Genomic DNA, 22,567 nt, shown 5'->3' with positions numbered 1-22,567 from the left:
AGAGATCCTTGGGCCAAAGCCAGAAACCCAAGGCCTCTATCCCAGGCATGGGTGTTACTGTGAAAGAGTCAGAATATTTAGATTTACATATCCGTATTTCTGGAGAAGAAGCAGTTGGATGTGATCCAGCGATGAATGTTCTTTCAAAGGGAATAAATTAACCGTAGGGTTTGGATGCTCTCATTGGGTAAACACTAAACTTGGATCAAGTCACCCAATGTTATTCCTGATTAAATTATATATGCCCCATTTTCCTGACATTTGAGGCGAGAAACTAAAGAGAGATACAAAGAGCTTGAAGTGCTCAAGAAGCAGGACCAAACTAAATGATTGATTTGTGTGTTGGAGGTAAAAGGTGTTAAAGACACTTCGTTCAAACCTTTTATTTGTGTATTATTTGCATGATTCTGTAGCACAGTAATACTTAAAATGCGCAGTAAGTTAAACATATTATTATATTGAATAATAATTTACCTAAAATTGTCATTGCAGTGCATGAATTGTCAGTGTTTGGTTTTAAATACATTGCATGTTCATAAACATGGAAAACCCAGTGATTCAAAAACAAACCCTTTGCAATGGTGCTCTCTAGTGGCTTAGATGATGACGTGCAGCAGTCTATATTCAACTACATAATGTGCATTATTAGTTCATTTATTTCGGAGAATCCACTCAGAATGTATCAGTGTATGGGACGCTGTGTAGTTCAGTTGGTAGAGTTGTTGGTCCATGTACTGGGGCTCAGTCCCCATGCAGAGGACCCGGGGTTGAATCTGACCTGGGATCTTTGTCGCGTGTTATCTCCTCTGTCTCCCCCTTTCAACACTGTCACAATGACAGACAATAGGCCTATATAAAAATAACATATGCTGACACATTGATGGATCAATAAATAGAATCCAATTATATTATTTTTTTACTTCAGTAAACTCTTTTCTTTTTGTTTTACTGTGGTCTAAAACAAAACTACAGTCTACACTTAAAACTAGGTAATCTTTTGTTTTTTCCTTAGATGATTAGTTTTAAATATTATTCACAAGTTCGAGTCAAATGCTTGTTGCATGTTACATGGAATCAAACATTATATTGTGTTAAAGACAATGCACATTGTATTAACATGACAAAAGAACGATATTAACAAACAAATCCTTAACAATTGTGACCTCTAGTGGCTCATAATATATATTACTAGTCCATTTATTCAGGATTATCCAGTCAGAGTGCATCTGTATGTTTTCTCTTAATGATGACAGGTATTGGTGCAAGCTTTTTTTCAGATATTTTATTAAACAAATTATACTTTTAAATACACCAAGCATCCCAAGCGTGAATGACAGCTATGAGCTCCTCATCAGAAAGCTATTGTCAATTAATGATTTGAAGTTAAAGGTCCCCTATTTTGACAAATCCTCTTTTTCATGTCTTTTATACATAAATATGTGTCCCCTCTGTGACACATACAGATTCAGGGGAAAATATTCTCTATCCTTTTGTCCTGATCCATAAAAACCTGTCTGAAAAAGAGCTGATCAGATTTTGGCCACTTTGTGATGTCACAGTGTTTTTGGGGTTGGGCAACCATTAGCCAATAACCAACCAAGGTAACGACCGCCCGCCCATCTTATCACCTGCTCTCCTCCCAGAGCACCGTTATGATTTTTTACAACCAATCACTCTGAAATCAAAACCCCTAAAATCCAATCACTATTGGGTGTTATCCTTACCATGTTTAGCAAAACAATGTGAGAGGATGTATGTAAGAGTTCATAAATGAAATATACAAATAAAATCATATCACTCATGTCTTGTTCACCCTATCTTCACATTTACAGCTAATACATTGTTTCCCCTTCTGCTTATCACCATTTCTTGGTGAGTTCTTTGAGCTTCGGATAAGTCATAAGAACATCAGGCTGTTTGAGAACTTCAAGAAAAAGGGAGCAGGAATTTTCATCTTTTCTAATCACTTGATCGATGAGCTTTATGACGGTTTCTTCTTGCTGTGAGAGATCTTTCAAAATCAGATATTGTCTATCTGTGACAATTTGTTTTTCATGCACATTCTGCAAAATGAAGGATGAATCCGCACTCAGGCAGTCAATCAGTCCCAACTTGTTGGTAATGATCATTTTGGCAGCCGGACCCTGGAACAGACAGCAGATGTTCATCAATCTTTAAAAAAACTTACGGTATATACGGTATACGGTATATGGGTAATTTGCTTTTGGGATTTCTAGTCTGTGACGTTATTGTTATGTTTCAGCGTGCAGTTTGAAGGTTTGAACATTGAGCTTGCCTCTCTTCTTAAGGTCTGTGTCAGTGTGTTTCTCTTTCATGTTGCTTACAACCTGTCAGGGATGAAGTCCCCTATATCGGTAACCTTCCACTGAAACACAGAATGTCGATGGACGGATCAATCGTTTTATCCACTTTAACTCCCAACTTTGTGATGTGATGTCAGCTGTTTCTGATATGATTTTGTTTAGGATATAAAAACATATTATATATAATCGACACTTTTGACCAAAAACCTTTCACATACTGTATATCTGGAGCAACAACACCTCAAATGGTCGGCCAAAGGTCTAAATCCGCCAGACAATTAGCTTAGCTTAGCATAAAAACTAGAGACAGTTGCTGTGTACATTTGGGCAAATTCTCTTAGTAAAACGACATTTTTGCATTGTAAACATTTGTGCAGTCTGTGAATTTCGAACAGCTTATATCGTATAAAATTGCACACTGTGGCTGCGTCGTCATCAGAGGTGATGATTGCCGCTGTTAGCTAGCTGGCTACCTAGCAACATTTTCATTTGCTGCAGCACACATATACAGACTGATCAGTTAACCCCGAAAAGTGTGGTTTAATTTCAACACCAGTATCGTTAAAGTGAAAAAAAACCCCACATGCATAACTTTTGTTTGTATAGTGCTGTCTTCATCGGCCCAACCGCAACCGCGTCTAGTTGCGCAACTTCGGTAGTGTGGCCAAGATGACCATTGTTTAATGTAAGAAGTGTACAGCTTTCAACACACAACTTGTTGGCCAATAGAATTTCACCATCTGGGTGCTCATAGTGCATTTTACCATACTTTGCACAGGGATGCACTTAATCACTCAAATTAGCCAATGCAGGTAAGTACGCAAATTAAGACAATGCTAGGAGAGAGAGTTTGGCTGTTCACTTTCTACTACATCTGGTAATTCTTATCTTACACTTCAAAGGCATAAGAGTGTCATCCTTGAGTTTGTCCCATTCTTGTTAATGACAAAAACTCCCCAGAATTGTATAATGGTTTCTACAATTGAGTGTATGTGCTGTACCTGATGGGATGGCAGTATCTCGTCTACTGTCCCTGATGAGAAAGCAGAGTTAGGATTTACTAAAATGTCCAGATAGAACATTTAAACAATAAATATATGTAACGCAAGTTGTTAATCTAACCTGTATTCACCATTTTCACAGACACTGATACATTTAGATCATCAACATTGACACCAGATATCTTGTCAGCACAGATTGCACTGCCATTAACAGCAGGTGTAATCTGTTTGGGGAGCTGTTCCAACAGCAGTTCCTGAAATAAGAAGAAAATATTAATCATTTATAATGATTATAAGGAGACTAACGGGTTATGTAATAAAATACTGATGCATCTACAGTATATGGCATACAAAAGCAAACAACACTATAGGCAAGAGATTGATTGTCATATAAGGTTATTCTAAATGCCTGTCTGGGAATACACACACAATGATTAATGGCATAGAAAGATCGTTTTTTGACATTAAATTATGTAGTTATGGCTGATACTGGAGTAGCAACAAAAACATTTATTCAGATGGAGAGAATTTCAAAATTTGTTGAAAGAAAATCCTGAATTGCCTATTTGATGTCAATATATGAATCAACACAAGTGCCTTATAAAAAGTTAGTTTTACTATCATCCTATAACCGCTATTAACCTTACATAACCATATATATATATATATATATATATATATATATATACACATATATATAGAGAGAGATTTTTTTTAATGACATTTTTGGATCATTTAGATTTTTTGTGTTATCTGAAATGTTATTATTGTATGACATATTGTGTTTTAACTTTCAGTGCCACCGTATAAAGGGACAGTGATAGAGCTGGGGAACTATTTTGGGCTACCGATTATGTCCCAAAAAAAATGTCTTTGCAGTTAAATGTTGCAGCCTCTTATTTAAACATGTGTTAGGAATACGGTCTAAACCAAAATGGTTTCGTAAATGATAGACTCTGAAGTATACAATCTATTTTTTCAAATGTCATTTTGCAATTTCATACTGTACGGGAATATGCTTACCAGTCTTCCAACTCCGTGGATCCATCTCCGTTATAATATTTGTGTTGAGGTTTTTTGCTTTGATATCTGTCATCTCTCTCATGGTAACAACACTGCAACTGTCAGCGAACACAGTTGGTGCAGCTGAAATATTAATAACAAGCATATGTCAGCTGCATTCTTAGGTTTTGAGTATATACAGAGATGTACACAGGTATGTGACATGCCTTACTTTGAGCATCAGGTTTGAAAAGCTGTGTCAGTTGCTGGTAGTGCAGTTGATTCTCCTCCAGGATGCTTAAGAAGGACTGACAGGTATATTCTTGCTTCGTAATTATTGTCTTCAGAAGCACTTCCATCTTTTCTAATGCATTGCTTTGCTTTTGTACTTCGAGAAACTCGTTCATAGATAAAATATTCCCACACTTTGCGAGGATAAAATCAGGGTCCTCTGAAAGCCACATACAGAGTTTTGTCTTCACAGACTCCAGTTTTTCCATGATCTGCAATGAGAGAGAAAGTACTTACAAATAATTAAAGTATCACAGGAACATAGCATTAGCCAAGTGCATAATTTTATATAAACAACAGTCATAAGACAATATATAAAAATGTAAAGATTACATTTAAAAACTAATTCATAAAACCTTTATTGTGAAATGTTATCACATTGAAACCAGGGCCTCGTTTACAATCGTGGTGAAAACCAAATGCAATTAGGAAGTGTTGATTTTTGTTATAAAAATTGGGGTCAAAAAAAATATTAATACAACTAAACAAATCAACTTGTATTCCTTTAATATTTGGTTATTTGTATATTGTTTTATTTATTTTATAGGTTTTATTGGTTTAACTTGTATTATATATTCAACCATTTTATTAGCAAAGTTACCTTTTAAGTTGGTGTTTTAATAATTTGACTTTTATTAATCGTATTAATTATTAAATTGTTATTATTAATGTCTTATGTCTTGGGTTTTATTTTGATTTTATATTTATTATTTTATTTATTTATTTAATAGGTATTTATATTCATCATATGTATTGATTTAGTCTTCCTTATTATATTCCTTGTAAGGTAATTTACAGAGGGATCAACATTTCATTGTGTGTTTTTATTTAATTGTAATTTAATTATTATAACACCTTTCCAGCTGTGTCTCTTAAAGTGTTAAACTTTTATCATATTTTTTGTTGGTTATGTTTTTGTTTTTTTTGCTGGATGTCAAAATCTGGTTGTGTTTTAAATGTTGATGTGCATGAAAAGTGCTATACAAATAAAGCTTATTATTATAACACAAACAATCTTTACTGAAAATGACTGAACTAACTAAACTAAACTAAATTATAACACAATTTAAATAAACTTTTGGTTTCACACATAACAATGCTTAAAATATAGTTTTATATAGTTAAACATAGCAATGCAAATGTTGTATGCCTGGGAAAATTCTAGGCATACAAATTGACTCAAAATGCAATCTTATTAATTGTCCAAAGTATTAAACAAATACTTACTTTACCATTATTTAAGGAAATACTGCTTGCATACATTCTCATTTTTATCTTTTCACTTGTAGTTTTGTTTTGTATTAATAGTGCACAGAATAACCTTAAATTTAGAAGTATAATTAAACGTACTGTTCCCCACTAACATTGCCTTAAACTGTATATGTTGAAGATTATTTCAAAATGTTCTTACTACATGTCCTTACCAGTTTTTGGTGTTACAATTTTGAGTACAATGTGTGTTAGACCTACTGTAGGCAATGTTTGCTACTTTTACTTACAGTAGGTTAATAATCTAAAGTACCTCTTCCACCTTTATGTGTTTTTCCTTTGTTTGCATACAAACGTTAAATTAAGGCGAGACACGGCAGGCAAAAACATCATTTTTGATGCACTGGTCATTTTTGAAATGTTGTGCTATTTTGATTCCATAACATGTTTTCTTTCAGTCTTTTGGATGGAATAAGAATAACACACATTTAGGTGTTTATTTTACTATAGTTTGTCTATTTGCATCTGTAGATTTCTCCTAAATTCTCCAGAAGTTAGCATTCTAACGCAACATATAGTACCGCGACCGCTGTTTGCACCATGCAATCACAGGTATCTATGTAAAACTCCATCTCTCCTGCACCATGTCATCGGATCCCAAATGTGGTCATTTTTTTTGTATCAGCAACCAAACTGAAAGTACGAAGGGGGCTTTAGACCAAAAACGAAATCTCATTGGCTTGTGTCAATTTCTGACAACATGATTCGTTCAGATGCGTCACGTGGTGTGCTATGACACTTCCTGGTTAAGCTTTCCGTGGGACATTTCAATCTCAAAATGGCAAAAGAACAGCGAAAAAACGTTCACAGAGAATACGACAACAATTGTCACTTGCACAAAGCAAAGTAAAACTAAAAACAAATTACCCCGAACATGAGATATCTTCACGGAGTGCATCGATGCGTAAGCTGTCATCCAAACAACAGGAGGGTTTAGTAAACGCCACACAGCAGTGGCTGATAACTTGTGTAGCGAGTTTGGATGAACTGCTCACTGGTTGATTCTGTTCAGGTCCTATGCTGTGTTAGTCAGTTTTCAGTTGTAATGCGTTTTATACATTCTATATTGTTGTTGCCAATGATTATATTAGATATTGTGTCTGTAAACATGTCTTCAATTTAAAAAATCGAATTTGACAATAAATATCTTTAAAGTCTTTTCTCAAAATGAGTTTTTTCTCATATTGGGAGCAAGAAATGTCCACTTCAGTAGCACTTACATACACCAAACCTTCCAGTTTTATTCGTATCAATATTCTGAAAGTTGTTCATATATCATTCATAGCCTGAATTATATAACATTTTATACCTAAAAACATGGCGGAATAGAATATGTTACAACTGTTGACAGTAATTTCTGATTTATGGAGTGATAAAACGAGATATCCAAAACCCCTTCTGTAAAAACTTTAGATTCAAATGTGACTACCAAATTAAACAACATTTTTTAACCTGACTTTATCCAATGTTCAGAATTGTGTTCCCGAAATGTATTATAACATGCGCATATTTACCTAGATGATGTCTAATTTGCATATTTAAACAAGCTTTTTCAGAAAAGTTGTAATACGAAAAACAATTGTCTTAATGTAAGTAATTAACTGGAGACGTTTCATGCTTATATCGTTAAGTTAAACAAATCCGCTATTCACCTGTAGTGTCTCGCTTTAATATGATCTTTAAGAAGCTCCGTTTACATGGTAAAGTGTGTTGGTACAAATCGGAAGTCAACACTTTTAGGTTGTTTCATAATGTATTTATTTTAGTGTTACACGTTGGCAGATTGTAGGATTACTTGTTTCCCTCATGTTTAATACTTAGAAACACAAGGAATAAAACCGAAAGTACACTTTTCTTTTTTGAAACGGAATACTGTACTGCAACTGTATTTAGCCTATCACTGTATTTACCAAATAGCGAGAGCTTACCTTGAATAGCGTGGATTAGTTCACTCTCAGTCGAACAAAATAAGCAGGAATAGAAATGATTAAAAAAAAAAGGGAAAAGTTTGCCACGTAGAAACATAAAGTCTTGTTTCCCTCTTTCCAGATTGCGCACACTGGCAGCAGAGAAACCACTTCCTTGTTCTCTCAGTGTTTGAGGCAAACGGACCACAATGCGCACAATGCGCACTGTGCTGCACACTGTATGATGGCAGGCTGCTGCTCTCACGTGAACACATGCTAAACTACTTTATCAATTATGATACTTATTATAAGCAATTCCACTGTTTCGAACATGACAGTTTTTATTAAACAAAATCAGCTAAATGATAAAACAAAGTGTGGCACTACACTTCCAAACAAGGAAGTTGTTAAATATAATAGGCTACAATAAATTCCCTGAAATTATTCCATAGTATATTTTATCAGTCTAGCAATATACCATTTTGTGTGATGTTATTTTGGGTGCCCTAAGCTTTAGAAATGTGTAGTTATTTAATATTATTTGCAATAACAAAAATCACCATCATTATTTATTAGCATATTCTACTACTGTAAAGGGACATAATCCGATTTCTTTCCAACTTTACCAAAGCCGTATACTTTCTGATCTCCATTGCAGGTCTTAAGGTTGTTAAATGTGTCATCCAAAAAATAAGATAAATAATTTGGATCCAAAACACACATTGATTCATATCTGGCTATTGCGATCCACTAAAATAACAACGTTTTCACACAGTGTATTCTCTACAGTATACTAATAAAAACACTTGTCACCAAGGTCAGTTTTATTTTATTAAAATATAATGAAATGATTCACTTCATGATGATATACACAAAAAAACATGCATAAACAAATATGCAAATCAAATACAAATTAAAGGACATCATGTTCAGTTAAGAGTGGTAGTCTGACTGTTATTTTGACCTCATTAATCTCAATCACATTGCTGTCTCTGTCCCGTTCGAGGCAGACCAGTAGGGCAATATGTAACTCATCAAAATAATCTCTGACACTTAGCAAAATGGAGATTGCGGGACCCTAGCGCAGGTAGTCATGGCTCTGACATGTGTTATACAGCAAAATAAACTTTGCTGGAATTGGCATACCATTAGGAATGGCTAAATTTTAGGTAATTTTTCCATACTGTAGATCAAAAAAAATATCATAAATTCACTCATTTCTGCACCTTGAGATGTAGTCCAACACACGTTCTGGATTTCTTCACTGTGATTGACAAGCCTTTCAGACAACTCTACTTCTGTGTGCTCTCATGTTGGTCAAACGATGAACGTATGAATAGAACTTGAGTTGATTGGCCCTGTTCATTCCTATGAAAGTTGCTCAGAGATGATAAAGCCAAATGACTCTACTTTTCAGTGAAGTCAATGAAAAAAGTCTGGGATGGTCCCATGGCATCACGTTACTGACACAGAATTTGTAATTCCACCGTTTGTCCACCACAAAAATGAGGGGCTTGGGACAACATTATTTCCATACAGCCTCTTGTGGCCAGAATGAGTATTGCAACAACCAACAGGTAAAAACTTGGATCTGTATAACAACGTCAAAAGTGCCAATCTCTCTTATTTCCCACACAACAGGCTAATTTCAGTAGCAATCTCTGCAACTCAATACATAGACATCTTTGACACAACGTTAATATTGTTATCTCTTCACTTGTGGATGTTTGTTAATTGTGTTAATGTTTTAAATGATATTTCTGCAATGTGAATACCTCACATTTTGCACCTTAAATGCATGAGTTAAATAAATTACATGCCATAGATACAGCTGTTTATATGAACTTACAAAGCTGTAAGCACGAGTTTCTACTCTGGAGGTGCTTCTTTACTGCTGGATGAGCTTTTGATAAAAGTATTTTTGCGCTCCAGCGGTACAGCCCTCCTTCCAGACAGCTGGTTCAGTTCGCTCATGTCCACTCCAGAGTCCAAGCTGGTTTCTCTACTGTCGGCCGGCCTCCGTGCCCTCTGCTGCTCGGACACTGCGTAGTGGATCTCAGCTGCAGGTTTACCCTCCAGCGATACAAACCAGGCCCTTGGAGCCTGCGCTGATGGAATTTTAGAAAGCTCACCCAAGGCGGGCACGGAGCGCCTGCTGCCTCTAATTTTATTCAATGTTCCTGGGACCGACGCTGACTCAGGGAGGCTGAAGTGGCCACTGGATGTGTTGGAGGAAGTTGATGCCTCCTCTAGAACCTCAGACTGGTCCTCAGTTTCCACTTCCTGGTTCTGGGTGGCCGCGGAACTTTTTGGCGGGGACTGGGTAAACTCGTCTTTACTCAGCGGATCAGAAGCGGCCCCTGCGCGGGGAAGGGTGGCCGACTTGCTCCACTGGGCCTGCTCCTCCAAATGGAAGAATGCCGGTCCGTGAAGAATGGCAACGGGCTGGTTGTAAAAGAACAAATTCTCCGACACAGTGACGGGTACCCTGATCTGATCCGTAGGGTCATGCAGGAACATCATTTCGTTCAGGTTAGGGTTAAGCTCCACTCCGTCACGCTCCACCCTGATGGCCACGGCATTGGGGTTGGCCATGACATTGCCATTGTGCTTATTATCCCCCCTCTCTGCGAGGGATTGGTTCAATCCATTCTGTGGACGAGAGGAGTCTAATGAAGCTTCTTCAAAGAATTCATCATCACATGTGGAGGTGGTTTGGTCTCTCTTCACCGCTGGTAGGATCTTCTTTTTTTTAGGTTCACTGAGCGATTGTCTGCAGGCAAGAAAAATGTTTTAAGTCTAATTCAGAGCCCAGAGAATGATAGTAAAACTGTATCCATAATCTGTACATGATTAAACAATACAAATATAAACATTTTCAATCAATTAGACAAATATATATTTTACTGATATTAAAGAAGATTTTAAAGGAGTACTCCGAGGAAGATGACAGGTAACATTTACATTAACGTTAACATAACTAAAAAGTGGTACATTAGTAGCTGATGTAATCTAAGTTTATAGTTATTTAAGTAAAATGTACTTTTAAAAATATTTTTAAAAGTATTACAATTATTATTCATTTGTTTACTAAAAACTAAAATACTATTCACAGCCATGACAACACATATTATTATGGTTAGAGATATATTTTGATATATGTTTTTGCCCCCCAGCGAGCCGGTGAGATAGTTTTAAATTGTCGTATATATTTATATCTAATCAATATCACAATTTATAGTATTCGTGGATGAGTATGAGTTGAATGTTTCTTTTACCTGCGATTAAATAATAACCCAACCAGAAGACAGATGATAATAACAAGCATCCCTCCGAGGATAACCATCAGGAGAGATGAATGGTTTAAGATGAAGTCAATGGGGATGGCAAGTCCAAAAAAACCTGAAGCATAAAGATGGTCAGAAAAAAAAGCTTGAATGGAATATAAAACATAAATGCTAAAATAAATACAAATAATTAAACTCAGTATTTCATCCAAACCCAAAAAAAACAACCCATGTTCTTTATAAGACTAAAGTGTTCATTTACGATGATTTAAGATGTTCCAGGACAATTTCCAATGATTAAAGCATATGTTTGTCTAAATGCTCATCCCACATTAGAACAACTCCATTAAATGGTAGGCTAACAATAACTATCACAACATCAATGTTTGTCATCCATTCATTTATCGTATCCATTAGCTTTTTGCCCAATTGATCTGTATGTATTACCATTACATTGCCATACAGCCAAAATTGCCAAAGATGGTAGAATCAGTAACACTTTAGACACTTTACAAAAGGTTAGCATAGTTAGCACTTACCTCTAGTGGACGATAAAGGTGCTGCAATCCAGTAACCCAGGTGAGGAGCAGTGAATGTCCACATGAGTTTCCCTTCCACTGACACCACCATCCCCAGCCCCTTCCTCATCCATCCACCTAAACAACAGCAATACAGTAGTTCGTATAAATATTTCACTACAATCCTGTCAGATCAGCAAAGCATCTCAGGCTGTTTTGGAAATGAATTGTTTATCAATTATGAACATTTTCAGACTGTACTTTTACTTCCTTGGACACAAAAAAGGGGAACATTTGGAGTTGCTTAATGTAGAGATCAATATGACATAGTTTTACTGTTTTTGGGATCAATTTAGGCTATCTTTTGCCCATGAAATAAAAAGAGTTTTAGTGGTGGTGGGGTCTTTTGCATGTCTGTGCCCAGGAGCCCACCATCTCAAAATGTGGCTGTATACAGTAGTAAATGGACTAAAGAGATAGAGAAATACTGTTACGCTATAGCTCTCTGTGGGCCCAGGGCTGGGTCAGTAATGTTTAAAATGCCTTGCCTAATAACTTCCAGGTCCGCCTACAAAAATACGTCATCACTGCACTGCTGTATTATGCTACATTTCCAAGTAGATGCCATAACCTCACTTTATCAAGATATTTCAACTCACCAGTGGTCCGGTTGAAAAACCATGCAGGAACAACGTCGGAGGTCTGGAGTCCGCGGCTGTCAGGAATGCTTAGGCTGATCTGTATGTCCCCCCTCCTTACATGTAACTCAGTGTCTCCTGAGAAGAGCTTCACACTGACAGCTGCCACCGGACTCAACTCCACACTGACGTAACCTTAGCAACAGAGAAGGGGATGCTTGAAAATGAATGAAATAGTCTTGAATCAAATACAGACATACATGTAGGTAGTGTTTATTCACACATAAACGCCTTAGTTACATGGTTCCAGTTTCACATGGTTATCGTTGAAATCTGATAAGTAAAGAATCAGATGAAACATTTTTGTAAAAGATCCTGGAGTAAGTATTACACAGAAGAGGTTTTTCATCTTTTGTAGTTGCTTTTGTCCCCTAAAATTAAATTACATTTAAAATTCACATTTCAGATTGACAGTGTAAATACAGTCTAAATCCTTTTGTGTTAATCTTCTAAAAGAAAACATATATAAATAAATTAAAAAACATGCCCAAAAATGTGTTTTTTCAGGACTCTGTCTTACCTGATTTAGTGCTCATGATGCCCAAAGTTTTCAGAAATCCGTCTTCCTCTGACGGCAGCTTTGGGATGGTCAGGTAGGCTCTAACAGCCGTGGCATTACTGCTGTCTGTCAGATTCAGAAGGCTCTTTGGAAACTGGACAATAGGCTTTGATGAAGCATCTGCAAATGAAGGAAAAACATGATCAATACCAGCTTGCATATATACTTTGTAAATAATGGTGCAGCTTTCTTTAGCTTATTCAATATACTCCTTTAAATCAATGCTTGCACTGAGAATCAAATCTAGAAAAAGCATGAGAAAGAGAAAAGTGACTTTAACAATATGTACAGTACCAGATGTTTTGCCAGTGATCAGGACAGAATCATCAAAGAGCCACATGTTCCCCTGATTCACACCGAGCAGGGACATGGTCACGGAGGAAAATACTACAGAAATTATTAAAAAGATGCAAAATTAACATAAAGCACTTTTATGCGATGCATGCCGTTTTTTCCACTAGATGGCAGAGTGACATTTTTTATATCAAGCTTTACACAGAAGCAAGACATGGGTGAGTTCACTTTGCTTATATAATATTGGACCATAAAAAAGAATAGCTCATGATTTAGTTCTTTGCGGTCATTGCAAATGCAAAACAGATGGCAGAGGAGCAAGAGAAGACAACACACATTCCAGAGTTATATAATGATCCCAGGTGTTTTGCTTGGGTGTGCCTAATATGGTGTCAAATGCAGAGGGTTGAGGCTTAACTTGGTATTGCAACAACAACCACATCACACTATCAAAAGGATGTAAAGCTTATACCTCATGTAAAACATTTCTTTTACATGTCCTGATCAAAGAAGGAAAATAATATCTATCCTTCAGGGCAGATTTTGAGTGTGCAGATCCACCGACAGATACATATTACTTTTTGTGTGAAACAAACCAGCCTGATCTTCGTAAAAGAAATTCCCATACGACGAAACTGCATTAGAATTACGTTCTGAGAGAAACTTATTTTCTTCCGGACTAGGATTTTTTAAAATTGTCACAGGTACTTTAAAGAACAAGTCTGGGGAAGAAAGATGTTTTGCTGGATAGATGGGTAAAACAAAAACAAAGGACTTCTGTCAATTAAATGATGTAGCAAGAGTTCAAGTTTAAGCCAATCACGTTATTTTCCCAAACCTAAAAATTGAAGCTGCTTCCTGAGGTCCTCACCAACCCTGAGTTCTTTTAAGTCTAGGTTAATTCATTTTATTTTTAGTGCTGCTTACCCAGAAGTCATTTACCTTTGTTTTATCGTTACACTTTTTGCAGCATCATCTGTATTTACAATGTTAATTTTTATCCCTTTTATGAATGGTCATTATAAATCTGTTTTTCCATTGTGTTTATTAATTGAGTGTCAATGTAGGTTTAAAGCACTGAATTTCCTTTGAGTCTGAGAATGTGCTAAATAAATAAATTAACCTTTAACCAGACTGTTTCTCTGTGTTTTTGTTTATCGTTAACCATGTGTTAAATACTGCGATCATAATATAGGAGAAAATACATATTCCTGTAAATTGAGAATGCAGTTTAGTTGTAAAGAAATGTTACATTGTAGGAGACAGGGTTGAATAAACACACACAAGTGTAGTTATATAATGATTTCAGAGGGGGAAATGATGTAAGGGGTTGAGCTTAACCTCAACAGGCACAGCACAAAGATAAATAAACTGTCATGATGAAGTACAGCCAGTGAACGGACACATTTCCTCTAATCTGAGCTCAAAGAACAGTCTAACAGTTATCTCCGAGATAGCGAGAGCCCAGGATGATGCTGCATAAAGCTCATTATCTGTGGTGATTCAAACATGAGATATCTTACTTGGCATTCGGTCAGTTTTACACGGCAGCAGTGTGCAAATATAGCCATCCTTACTGGCCACAAGTGTGATTGCTGTCCCAGTTTGGTAAGGAACATGAAGCAAAGCACTGCCATCCTCCCCAGTGAGAGCAGTGTTGAACAGGGTGTAGTTGATGTAGACCTCCACCAGCGCCTGGCTCAGGTACTCACGACTCATCACATTGTTGACCTGGACCTTCAGGTTAAAAGCAGAATCTGGGGGGGAATAAAGATTAGGTTAAGAAAAGAACTGGTCGGTTGGGGCGATATAACTGCTTGTAAAAAAATCTATTTACAATTGAGCATGAATGTTGATACTTATTCAAGTTGCACACAATCTACAAGGTATTTTATTACCATCATATCTTCCAATATGATCTAATCCATTTGAACACTACAAATGGTCTCAAAACTGTGACTTCTGACCAAATCCCAAATGATTTAGTCCACCCACTTTATGCAGTGTGACTGTATATCTTAACACTTTAACAGAATCGAGTTGACTGCATTTGCAATTAACCTAGACAGGACATTATTGGCAATCAAAACACTAAAAGTAATTTGCAGAATCCCTTAAGAGTATGAATCGATTATTCCCAGCATATTTCACAGAGGTGGACACAAAAACAAAATGGCCATTAATTTCAGCAAAGTGTGGTTCAAGAGAATGTTATGCTACATCAGCATGCAGACGGGTAGCTAAAGTACATATTTCCAATAATGTGATTCCAATTCCACAGCCCTAACCATTATACGTTTTCAAGTAGTTCCCGCATAATCTGTTTCTAATGAAAATGTGTCACCTTACCCACAAGCCCAATTAGCCCCTTTCACACCGACACCCAAAAGTGAATCAACAAGACTTAGTTTCTCCGAGGTATAGTGTTGCATAGCAATGCAGGAATGCTCAGTGATACATCCCATTTGAATCAATAGTGGCCAAGCATAACCTTCCCCAACAAGGATCAATGCTTTAGGGAAGGACAGTGCATTAAAGCTAGTAATTAAATATAAACAGTGAAAAACCTGCAACTTTAATGTTTGGTTAAGTCTGACTTTGCACTTACAGTACAACATGCATTGATGATGGCATACCTTGCAGCTGATTGGTTAACTGATAATGTAATCATTTGGGGAGATAATGTAATGTTGAAAAATGTGCTTTTTTCCTGCAAACTTATACATTTATAATACTCAAAGTGTAATTTCCTGTTGATTGATTGATTTCCTGTTTGGACATGTATGTAAAGTTTGAGATACATATAATGCCGTTTTCAGGCATTAAACATTTGAAAATAGAAGGATGGTTTATTAGACCAGAGTGGATCCAAGATAAGAAACCATCAAAAAATAACAAAAACTGCAGAGAGAACACTTAAATGTTGTCATGATTGAGCTTAAAACAGCTCAATCATGACAACAAACTAAATAAAAATAGAGCGTATTTAGAGAGATCCACAAAGGCTACATCTAGTATTTCACAATGATAATGAAAGTGACAAATAATGCACGTTAAAGCTATTTTCTCTCTTCCTTGCATCATTAAACTGGGTCACACATTTGCTGTAATCCTGCTGACAAACAGGGAACTAATAAAGCCGAAAAACATAACCTCATTTTTGGAGGTAAAAACGGTATAAAGACTACTTGGTAAAAGTTACTGAACATTGCTTTAAAGAAACTTCTCCGTACTGAGTACTTTCAGAGCTGCAAATCCCTGCCAGCACTACCAGCGCCAAGCTATCTTCCTGCATCTACTGCCCTGCTATAAATATTCTCCACTGAAGTGTACTGGTCCAATACAGTGTGGGCTGGAAAATTCGTTTTGGGAGCCATAAATCTCAGCAACCAGCTCATCATCCACCCTCTACAGTTACAGTAGTTATTTATAGTCTATAAAAAGGTCTTTTTTGCACTTTTTATCACTAACTAAATGCTAAATCATTGCGATAGCAGCAATTTTACTGGTCATACTGTTGTAAAGAACAATTAAATAGGGACATTTCACAATTACAGTAGAGGTTTTGTGTCTGATTGCTCATTATATAGCTGATAAAAGACCTGCAAGAGCTTTACCGAAGACTAATGAAGCCAGGCTTAATGCTTGTAGTCTAAACAATATTTGAGAAAGTGCCAAAAACAGATAATCAGACCATCCTGCATTATCCCCCCATAAAAATTCCCTTTGATCAGGAGCAGACAGATGACCGGAGGGCTTTTATTTTCAGTCACAATATTAAACACTACATTTGGCAGTGTTAGTGTCTGCCCACTGGGATACATACACAAGTGCAGATGGACATGAGAAGGGGGTCACTAAATCTGAAGTGGAGGTGTTTCGTGCCAGATTACTATAATCTCCCCATTTGGCGAACTGAACCATGGCACAAAGAGGTTTAAGAAGTGGATTGAAATGGGCTGCTCAAGGCTTCCGAGACAGCCCCCAAATAGATCCCCGATGTGTGTGATTTGGCTTGAATACTGTTATTATCGAGCAAATGACAGCACTCCTCCAGTAAAGAAAATACTCCAGAGATCTCAAACGCTTTCTTAGATAACCCTTGCTATTTGAATCAACAAATGGTGCTACGTGACCCCGAAATGAAGGAGGACGGCAAGCTGTTTTGAATTAAAACCACAACGATTTTGTGGCTAACGGCACTGCAATTTGCATTGGCTGAAGTATCAAGGAATAATAGCATTACATATCTTCATCACAAAATCAAGCAGGGACAAGCACAATCATGTTGACCAGTCAATTCTGTGAGACCACCAGTCAGCGTAAACAGATGGTCCAACAGGGACTTATCCCCGTTGACCCCCCACCTACCCCACATACATGCATGTTTGTGTGTTGGAATTAGGCCAGACATTCCACTGATGGAAGCAAACACAAGAGCACCCTTTGATATGTGGGCCAAACAGGCCTCAAGCACGAGTCAGCAATATCTAGTCAAACTCAGACAAAAGATGCTTAGGGTGACAGCCGACAGAGGGGGTGTCAAGAAGATTTAATGTCTGAGCAATTACCAGTCCTGTTAGGGTTTAATAGTTAGAATCCTCCCCTGGGGGAAATGATTACATCTTAAAGTCTGTCTCCAAATGTAAAGGGCAACAATGTAGATGTTAATCTCAGCATGGGAAAACTGACCATCAGGTTCCAGAAAATACTTTTTCAGCCTGGTCTCACTTTGAGGGAGTCAAATACTGATGCATGGGTAGCGACTGCCGGTATCTTAATACTAACGCACCATTTAGCATCTGTATGAGAAGCGTAGGGATTCCAAACAGGTCAAACCCATCGCTCCATTCTTAGAAGTGCAAAAGACATAGTATTTAGAGCGAGAAAGTCAACTAGGGTAAGGTTAGGGTTTGTAATTTGCTGTGATAATTTCCCCTTGCATAACTAATGTTCCGAATGGACGCATGCTGCGTAAAAAAGCCATGTGCATGTAATTTCATAGTACAGAAAGTATATCTTTGGTGTCAGGCTGGGTAGGAGTGGAGTGCTGTTGATGAGTCAACAAAACACAATACTTTCACCCAGGCGACTTGTGTTTTTGTCTTCTGTGAAACCAAAAGTTTTCAAGGCATCCAATACACCTGATTGTGCCTTTGTCATTTATTTGGTGAGAGCTGATATTTTTGAAAATTGATCAAAGTCTTCGGTAAAGGACAACATTGATTATACAGTTGGTTTTATAATAAAATGTTAATATAAGGAGGCATGTTAACTGTAGACTTTAAAAGAAGTTATGCCCGCTGCTTAAGTGATGTAACAAACATCACTACTTTAACCCAAACCGTTTTTCAATATTAACCAACCAATGTTAACCAATGTTAACCAACATGTTCAACATTAACAGCTACCCGTTCAAAACTTTAACCATAAATTACAGCGTTAGCCTCGACAGTTTAACTACTTTTAACTACTTTTTACCATATTAACTACTAGTGGAGTTTAAAGTAACTAAATATATGGACTCAAGTACTGTACTAAAGTACAATTTTTAGATACTTGTACTTTACGTGAGTATTTCAATTTTTTGCTACTTTGTTCTCCACTACAATTCAGAGTACATTGTGTACCTTCACTCGACTACATTTATTTAATATCATTAGTTACTTTACAGATTTGGATTAATAATGTGAAATATAATCAACCCTTAAATCAGACTTTAGCTCACCTGGAATAAATTCACAACGTGCAGTATACAAAGTCATTAAAACTAGCTGAACCTTTGCCAGCTTTGAGAACACTTTAATGCATTAATAATTATAAAACATATCATATATATTATTCCGAAATGGACCATCTGCACAATGACTACTTTAACTTTTGGTACTTTAATTTAATATTGATGCTAATACTTTTGCACTTTTACTCAAGTAACCTTTTGAATGCAGGACTTTTACTTGTGACAGAGTATTCGTACACAATGGTTCTTCTACTTTTACTTTATTAAAAGATCCAAGTACTTCTCCAACCTCTTTTAACTACTTGCTACAACATAACTCTGACTGTTTTCCAAGTGTTACAGGGTTAACTATGACTTTTATCTTAGCTAACAATGTGTGACAATGTTAACCTCAACTGCTCCCAACTGTTTAAAAGTATTTTAACGTTAACTGCGGCCCTTACGTTAGTTCCTGTGTTTTGTACATTTATACGGCTACATTTTCTCTTTTTTTCAGAAGCAGAAAGTGTCCAGTCATTTCTCCTGAGCTAACTCTGTGCAGAAGGGAGGCCAAGAGGAGAAGGTTTGGCAGGACACAGCGGACCGTTGCAGGGGGGGAGGTTTGAGGAGGGACGGTACAGAGGGACAACAGCATGCTTGGGTGCATTTCCAAGTGTTTCAGTCAACAACACAGACTCGGAGGATCACGTGATGACGGATGGTAATGTACTCCTACAGCAGCATGAATTAGTCATGAATCAGTTGATGAAAAAGGGTCACAAATCGCTCTTTCAGCTCCTCTCCGCCACTCAGCTGTGAACAAGAACATTGTCATGACAAGTGCATGCATCTGTGTGTGACAGAGTGACACAGAGAGATGCACTCTGGGGGGGGGGGGGGGGTTCTTCTTTGAAAATGAGAAAAGGAATAACTAGGAAGGAAGAATGAGCTGACATTTGATTTGATTAAAAGGATAAGGCAGTTACTTACATTATGGGCCTTCTACCATGATTTTGGAACATTTTTGAGTAGCCTTGTTGGGCTTTTATGAAAAAGTTCCCAAAAATGTAACATGTTAATATTGTGATAATATTGTAAATGCACATTGTCGACTTGGTAGTGATGCTGCAGTTAAAAAGGAACAGATGGACAAACCGTTAGTCATGAGGGGACAGCAGCAAGCTCCCACACCACTTATTACTCATGATCAGAGGATATGCAAGTAAATCCTGACACAGATGGTCTGATCCGACTAAATAAAGAACATGTATTCTAAAATCTGTTACAAAACACTCTACTGTGATGCTTGATGAAGTAGAAAGGAGAAAAAAAATTCAGAATTCGACATATATCCTTAACATTCAGCCGAAATGTTATTTATTTCCAGTTGTAATAACACAAATCAAGCACGATAGCGAAACACGTTCAAGTTTTACTCAGATTGAGGAGATGGTGATACAGTGAAGCCCACACAGACCTGACAGGGGGAGCAGCACTTGTTGGTTCTGAAAAGGCTCTTGTTTCATGTGATCCCGGTTTGAAAAGTTGCCGTCATTGATATGCAGAGGCTGTCCGGGCGGAGTGAACGCTCCCTTCGCTTTCCCATCTTCGCATATGATCAGCGCAGATAACACACACATCCACAGGCGCATGGCTCCGAAGAGAAGTGTTGATGGGGGTCAAGACTCGCCACACGTCCAGTTAGCATCTATAACTTGAAGAGGAGCAGAGAAGAGCACTGAGCCGCCATCCTAAACTCTCTGCTGTCGGAGCAGCGAGGCTCCGCCCCTTTAAGCTGCTTCCCGTAGAGATCCGCTAACCAGATATTATCACGATGAATCCTGATTTATGGACAATAACATTACAAGAGAATACAAATATATGGCTTTTGAGATCCTTGTATTATTTTAAAAGTAAAAATTGGTATGATTATACAGAAGTAGGCTACTGATTATGCAGAATATTTTAGAATATGTGTTAGGATCATACATACAATAAATACTAGTGTTTATAAACTGGCTTTAATTTTGACTTTATATTTTATTTTACTTTTATTTTATATTTTTACATTTTCTAACTATAATTTTTCATTGGAATGTTATTATTGTTTTTATTTAATTGTGTGGTTCCGTGTTGTATTTTTCTGAGGCACTTCCTGGACTTTTTGTTTAGAAATGAGCTATGTAGCCTTTTGATCCAAATTTAAATGTGAATACACAATTTTTTGTTGTTTTTTTCAACGTTTTTTCCCGCTTTATTAAAACCACTAATAAATCAATCAATCAATCCATACACGTTATGTATACAGCACTGTTCATACACAAAACGAGACATAAAATGCTACACGAACCAAAAACCAGTGGTGGGCCGTCAGGGCCAGCAAGGCCTTCTCTGCTGGCCTAAACATCATCAGAATATAAATTAAATTTTGATATATTTTTTCCACAAATACGTATTAAATTATTCCCCATAGTCTATTCTCTTCATTTTATAGCGTTCGTCTTGGCTGCGCTGCTTCCAGCCTCAGAACGAGATTTGGAGGGCTGGCCTTTATGTTAGAGCTTTTATCCAATCATATTTCAGCCATAATGTGTTGCTAGGGTCAAAGAAATCTGCCCTTAGGCCTTCAGAATCAACAGTGCGGGCGGCTGTAGTTTAAAGTGAACGCAAACAAAATTGTGGTGTTAACCAATCAGATTTCGAGGTGGCGACAACGGGCCAGCTAGCAGGCGTACGCTAACGTTAGCACGTGCACATCTTCTGATTGGATAAGCAATATTGAGAGGCAGAGCTAGGCAGTAGGCAGAGCCATACAGTCTATGGGCAAAGCTAGCAAACAGAACTAGAACTTGAGCGAGCTAATTTGTGTAGATTTCTACAAGCTATTTTTTCAACCCACAATGGCTGAAGGAGGAGAAGAGATCAATTTGGTCGAAGATATAATTACAACGCCATTTTCAAAACGAACTTTTCAAGTAAAGCTACACATCTTGAAAAGGGAACGACCAACTCCAACGCTAGCGAGCCTAGCACAGCAGGGAAACTACGAGCGGTACCCCTGGCTCACAGCCTCCGAGAGGCACTGCAAATTGTACTGCCGGGAATGCCTGGTATTTGCAACTGATCGATTTGGTGTTTGGAGCCACACTAAACTTGCAAACTTGAGTTGTCTAACCAAGGCAGCAACGAGACACCAAAGCACGGCTGGGCACTTGGAAGCACTGGTGCTTTTGAAAACCTTTGGGGACACCCGAGTGGATCTACAGCTCAACGAACAAGTGCGCAGGGAAACGGAGCTCCACAACGAAAGGGTGAACAAAAATAGGGAATTATTGAAAGACTGATTGATTGTGTCCTGTTTTTGGGTAAACAGGAACTTTCATTTAGGGGACACGATGAAAGCGCCGAGTCCAGAAACAGAGGAAACTACGTGGAGCTTCTTTCTTTTCTTGCTGAGAACAACACAGATTTGCATTACCACCTGTACACAAACAACATGTTTACTGGGACGTCAGGCAAAATACAAAACGACCTGATTTATGCTATTGCTGAAGTGATGGGAGAAGAGATCAAAATGAAGATTAAAAAAGCACCCTTTGTCGCTGTTATGGTGGACGAGACGTCAGATGTGGGTAATGTAGCACAGCTGGCACTTGTCCTGCGTTATGTGACAGACACAGGTGTCAAGGAGCGGTTTG

General features: G+C 37.4%; 1 protein-coding gene and 1 long non-coding RNA gene across 3 annotated transcripts; both read right to left on the bottom strand.

Annotated features, from left to right (window-relative positions):
* Nucleotides 1-368: 368 nt before the first annotated feature.
* On the bottom strand, nt 369-7,983 carry LOC134867802 (uncharacterized). Its single transcript, XR_010166183.1, has 6 exons — nt 7,816-7,983; nt 4,560-4,830; nt 4,349-4,471; nt 3,447-3,579; nt 3,326-3,357; nt 369-2,144 (listed from the first exon to the last, which is right to left on the bottom strand). It is a non-coding gene; the product is annotated as an uncharacterized LOC134867802 (long non-coding RNA).
* Nucleotides 7,984-8,261: 278 nt separating this feature from the next.
* LOC134867820 (protein FAM171B-like) lies at nt 8,262-20,645 on the bottom strand. 2 transcript variants are annotated; one of them, XM_063888646.1, is made up of 8 exons: nt 20,347-20,645; nt 14,674-14,907; nt 13,151-13,243; nt 12,818-12,976; nt 12,259-12,432; nt 11,621-11,737; nt 11,073-11,196; nt 8,262-10,567 (listed from the first exon to the last, which is right to left on the bottom strand). In XM_063888646.1, the coding sequence occupies exons 1-8, from the start codon at nt 20,519-20,521 to the stop codon at nt 9,664-9,666; spliced, it is 1,980 nt and encodes a 659-aa protein (XP_063744716.1). In that variant the 5' UTR covers nt 20,522-20,645; the 3' UTR covers nt 8,262-9,663. The 2 variants fall into 2 exon arrangements, with proteins under 2 accessions (XP_063744716.1, XP_063744717.1); XM_063888647.1 differs by lacking the exon at nt 13,151-13,243.
* Between the last annotated feature and the right edge of the window lie 1,922 nt (nt 20,646-22,567).

Source organism: Eleginops maclovinus, chromosome 7 (assembly GCF_036324505.1).
Source record: "Eleginops maclovinus isolate JMC-PN-2008 ecotype Puerto Natales chromosome 7, JC_Emac_rtc_rv5, whole genome shotgun sequence".
Classification (NCBI taxonomy): Eukaryota; Metazoa; Chordata; class Actinopteri; order Perciformes; family Eleginopidae; genus Eleginops; species Eleginops maclovinus.
The sequence above is the reverse complement of the archived record's forward strand: the minus strand, read 5'-3'. Positions and strand labels throughout refer to the sequence as shown.

Bases quoted from the DNA above. Each gene is read 5' to 3' on its own strand.
- LOC134867820 (XM_063888646.1), bottom strand. From the start codon at position 20,521: ATGCGCCTGTGGATGTGTGTGTTATCTGCGCTGATCATATGCGAAGAT. The intron at 14,908-20,346 runs GTCTGTGTGGGC...ATTCCCCCCCAG, and splicing joins AGTGCTGCTCCCCCTGTCAG to ATTCTGCTTTTAACCTGAAG. The intron at 12,433-12,817 runs GTAAGACAGAGT...TCTGTTGCTAAG, and splicing joins CATCATGAGCACTAAATCAG to GTTACGTCAGTGTGGAGTTG.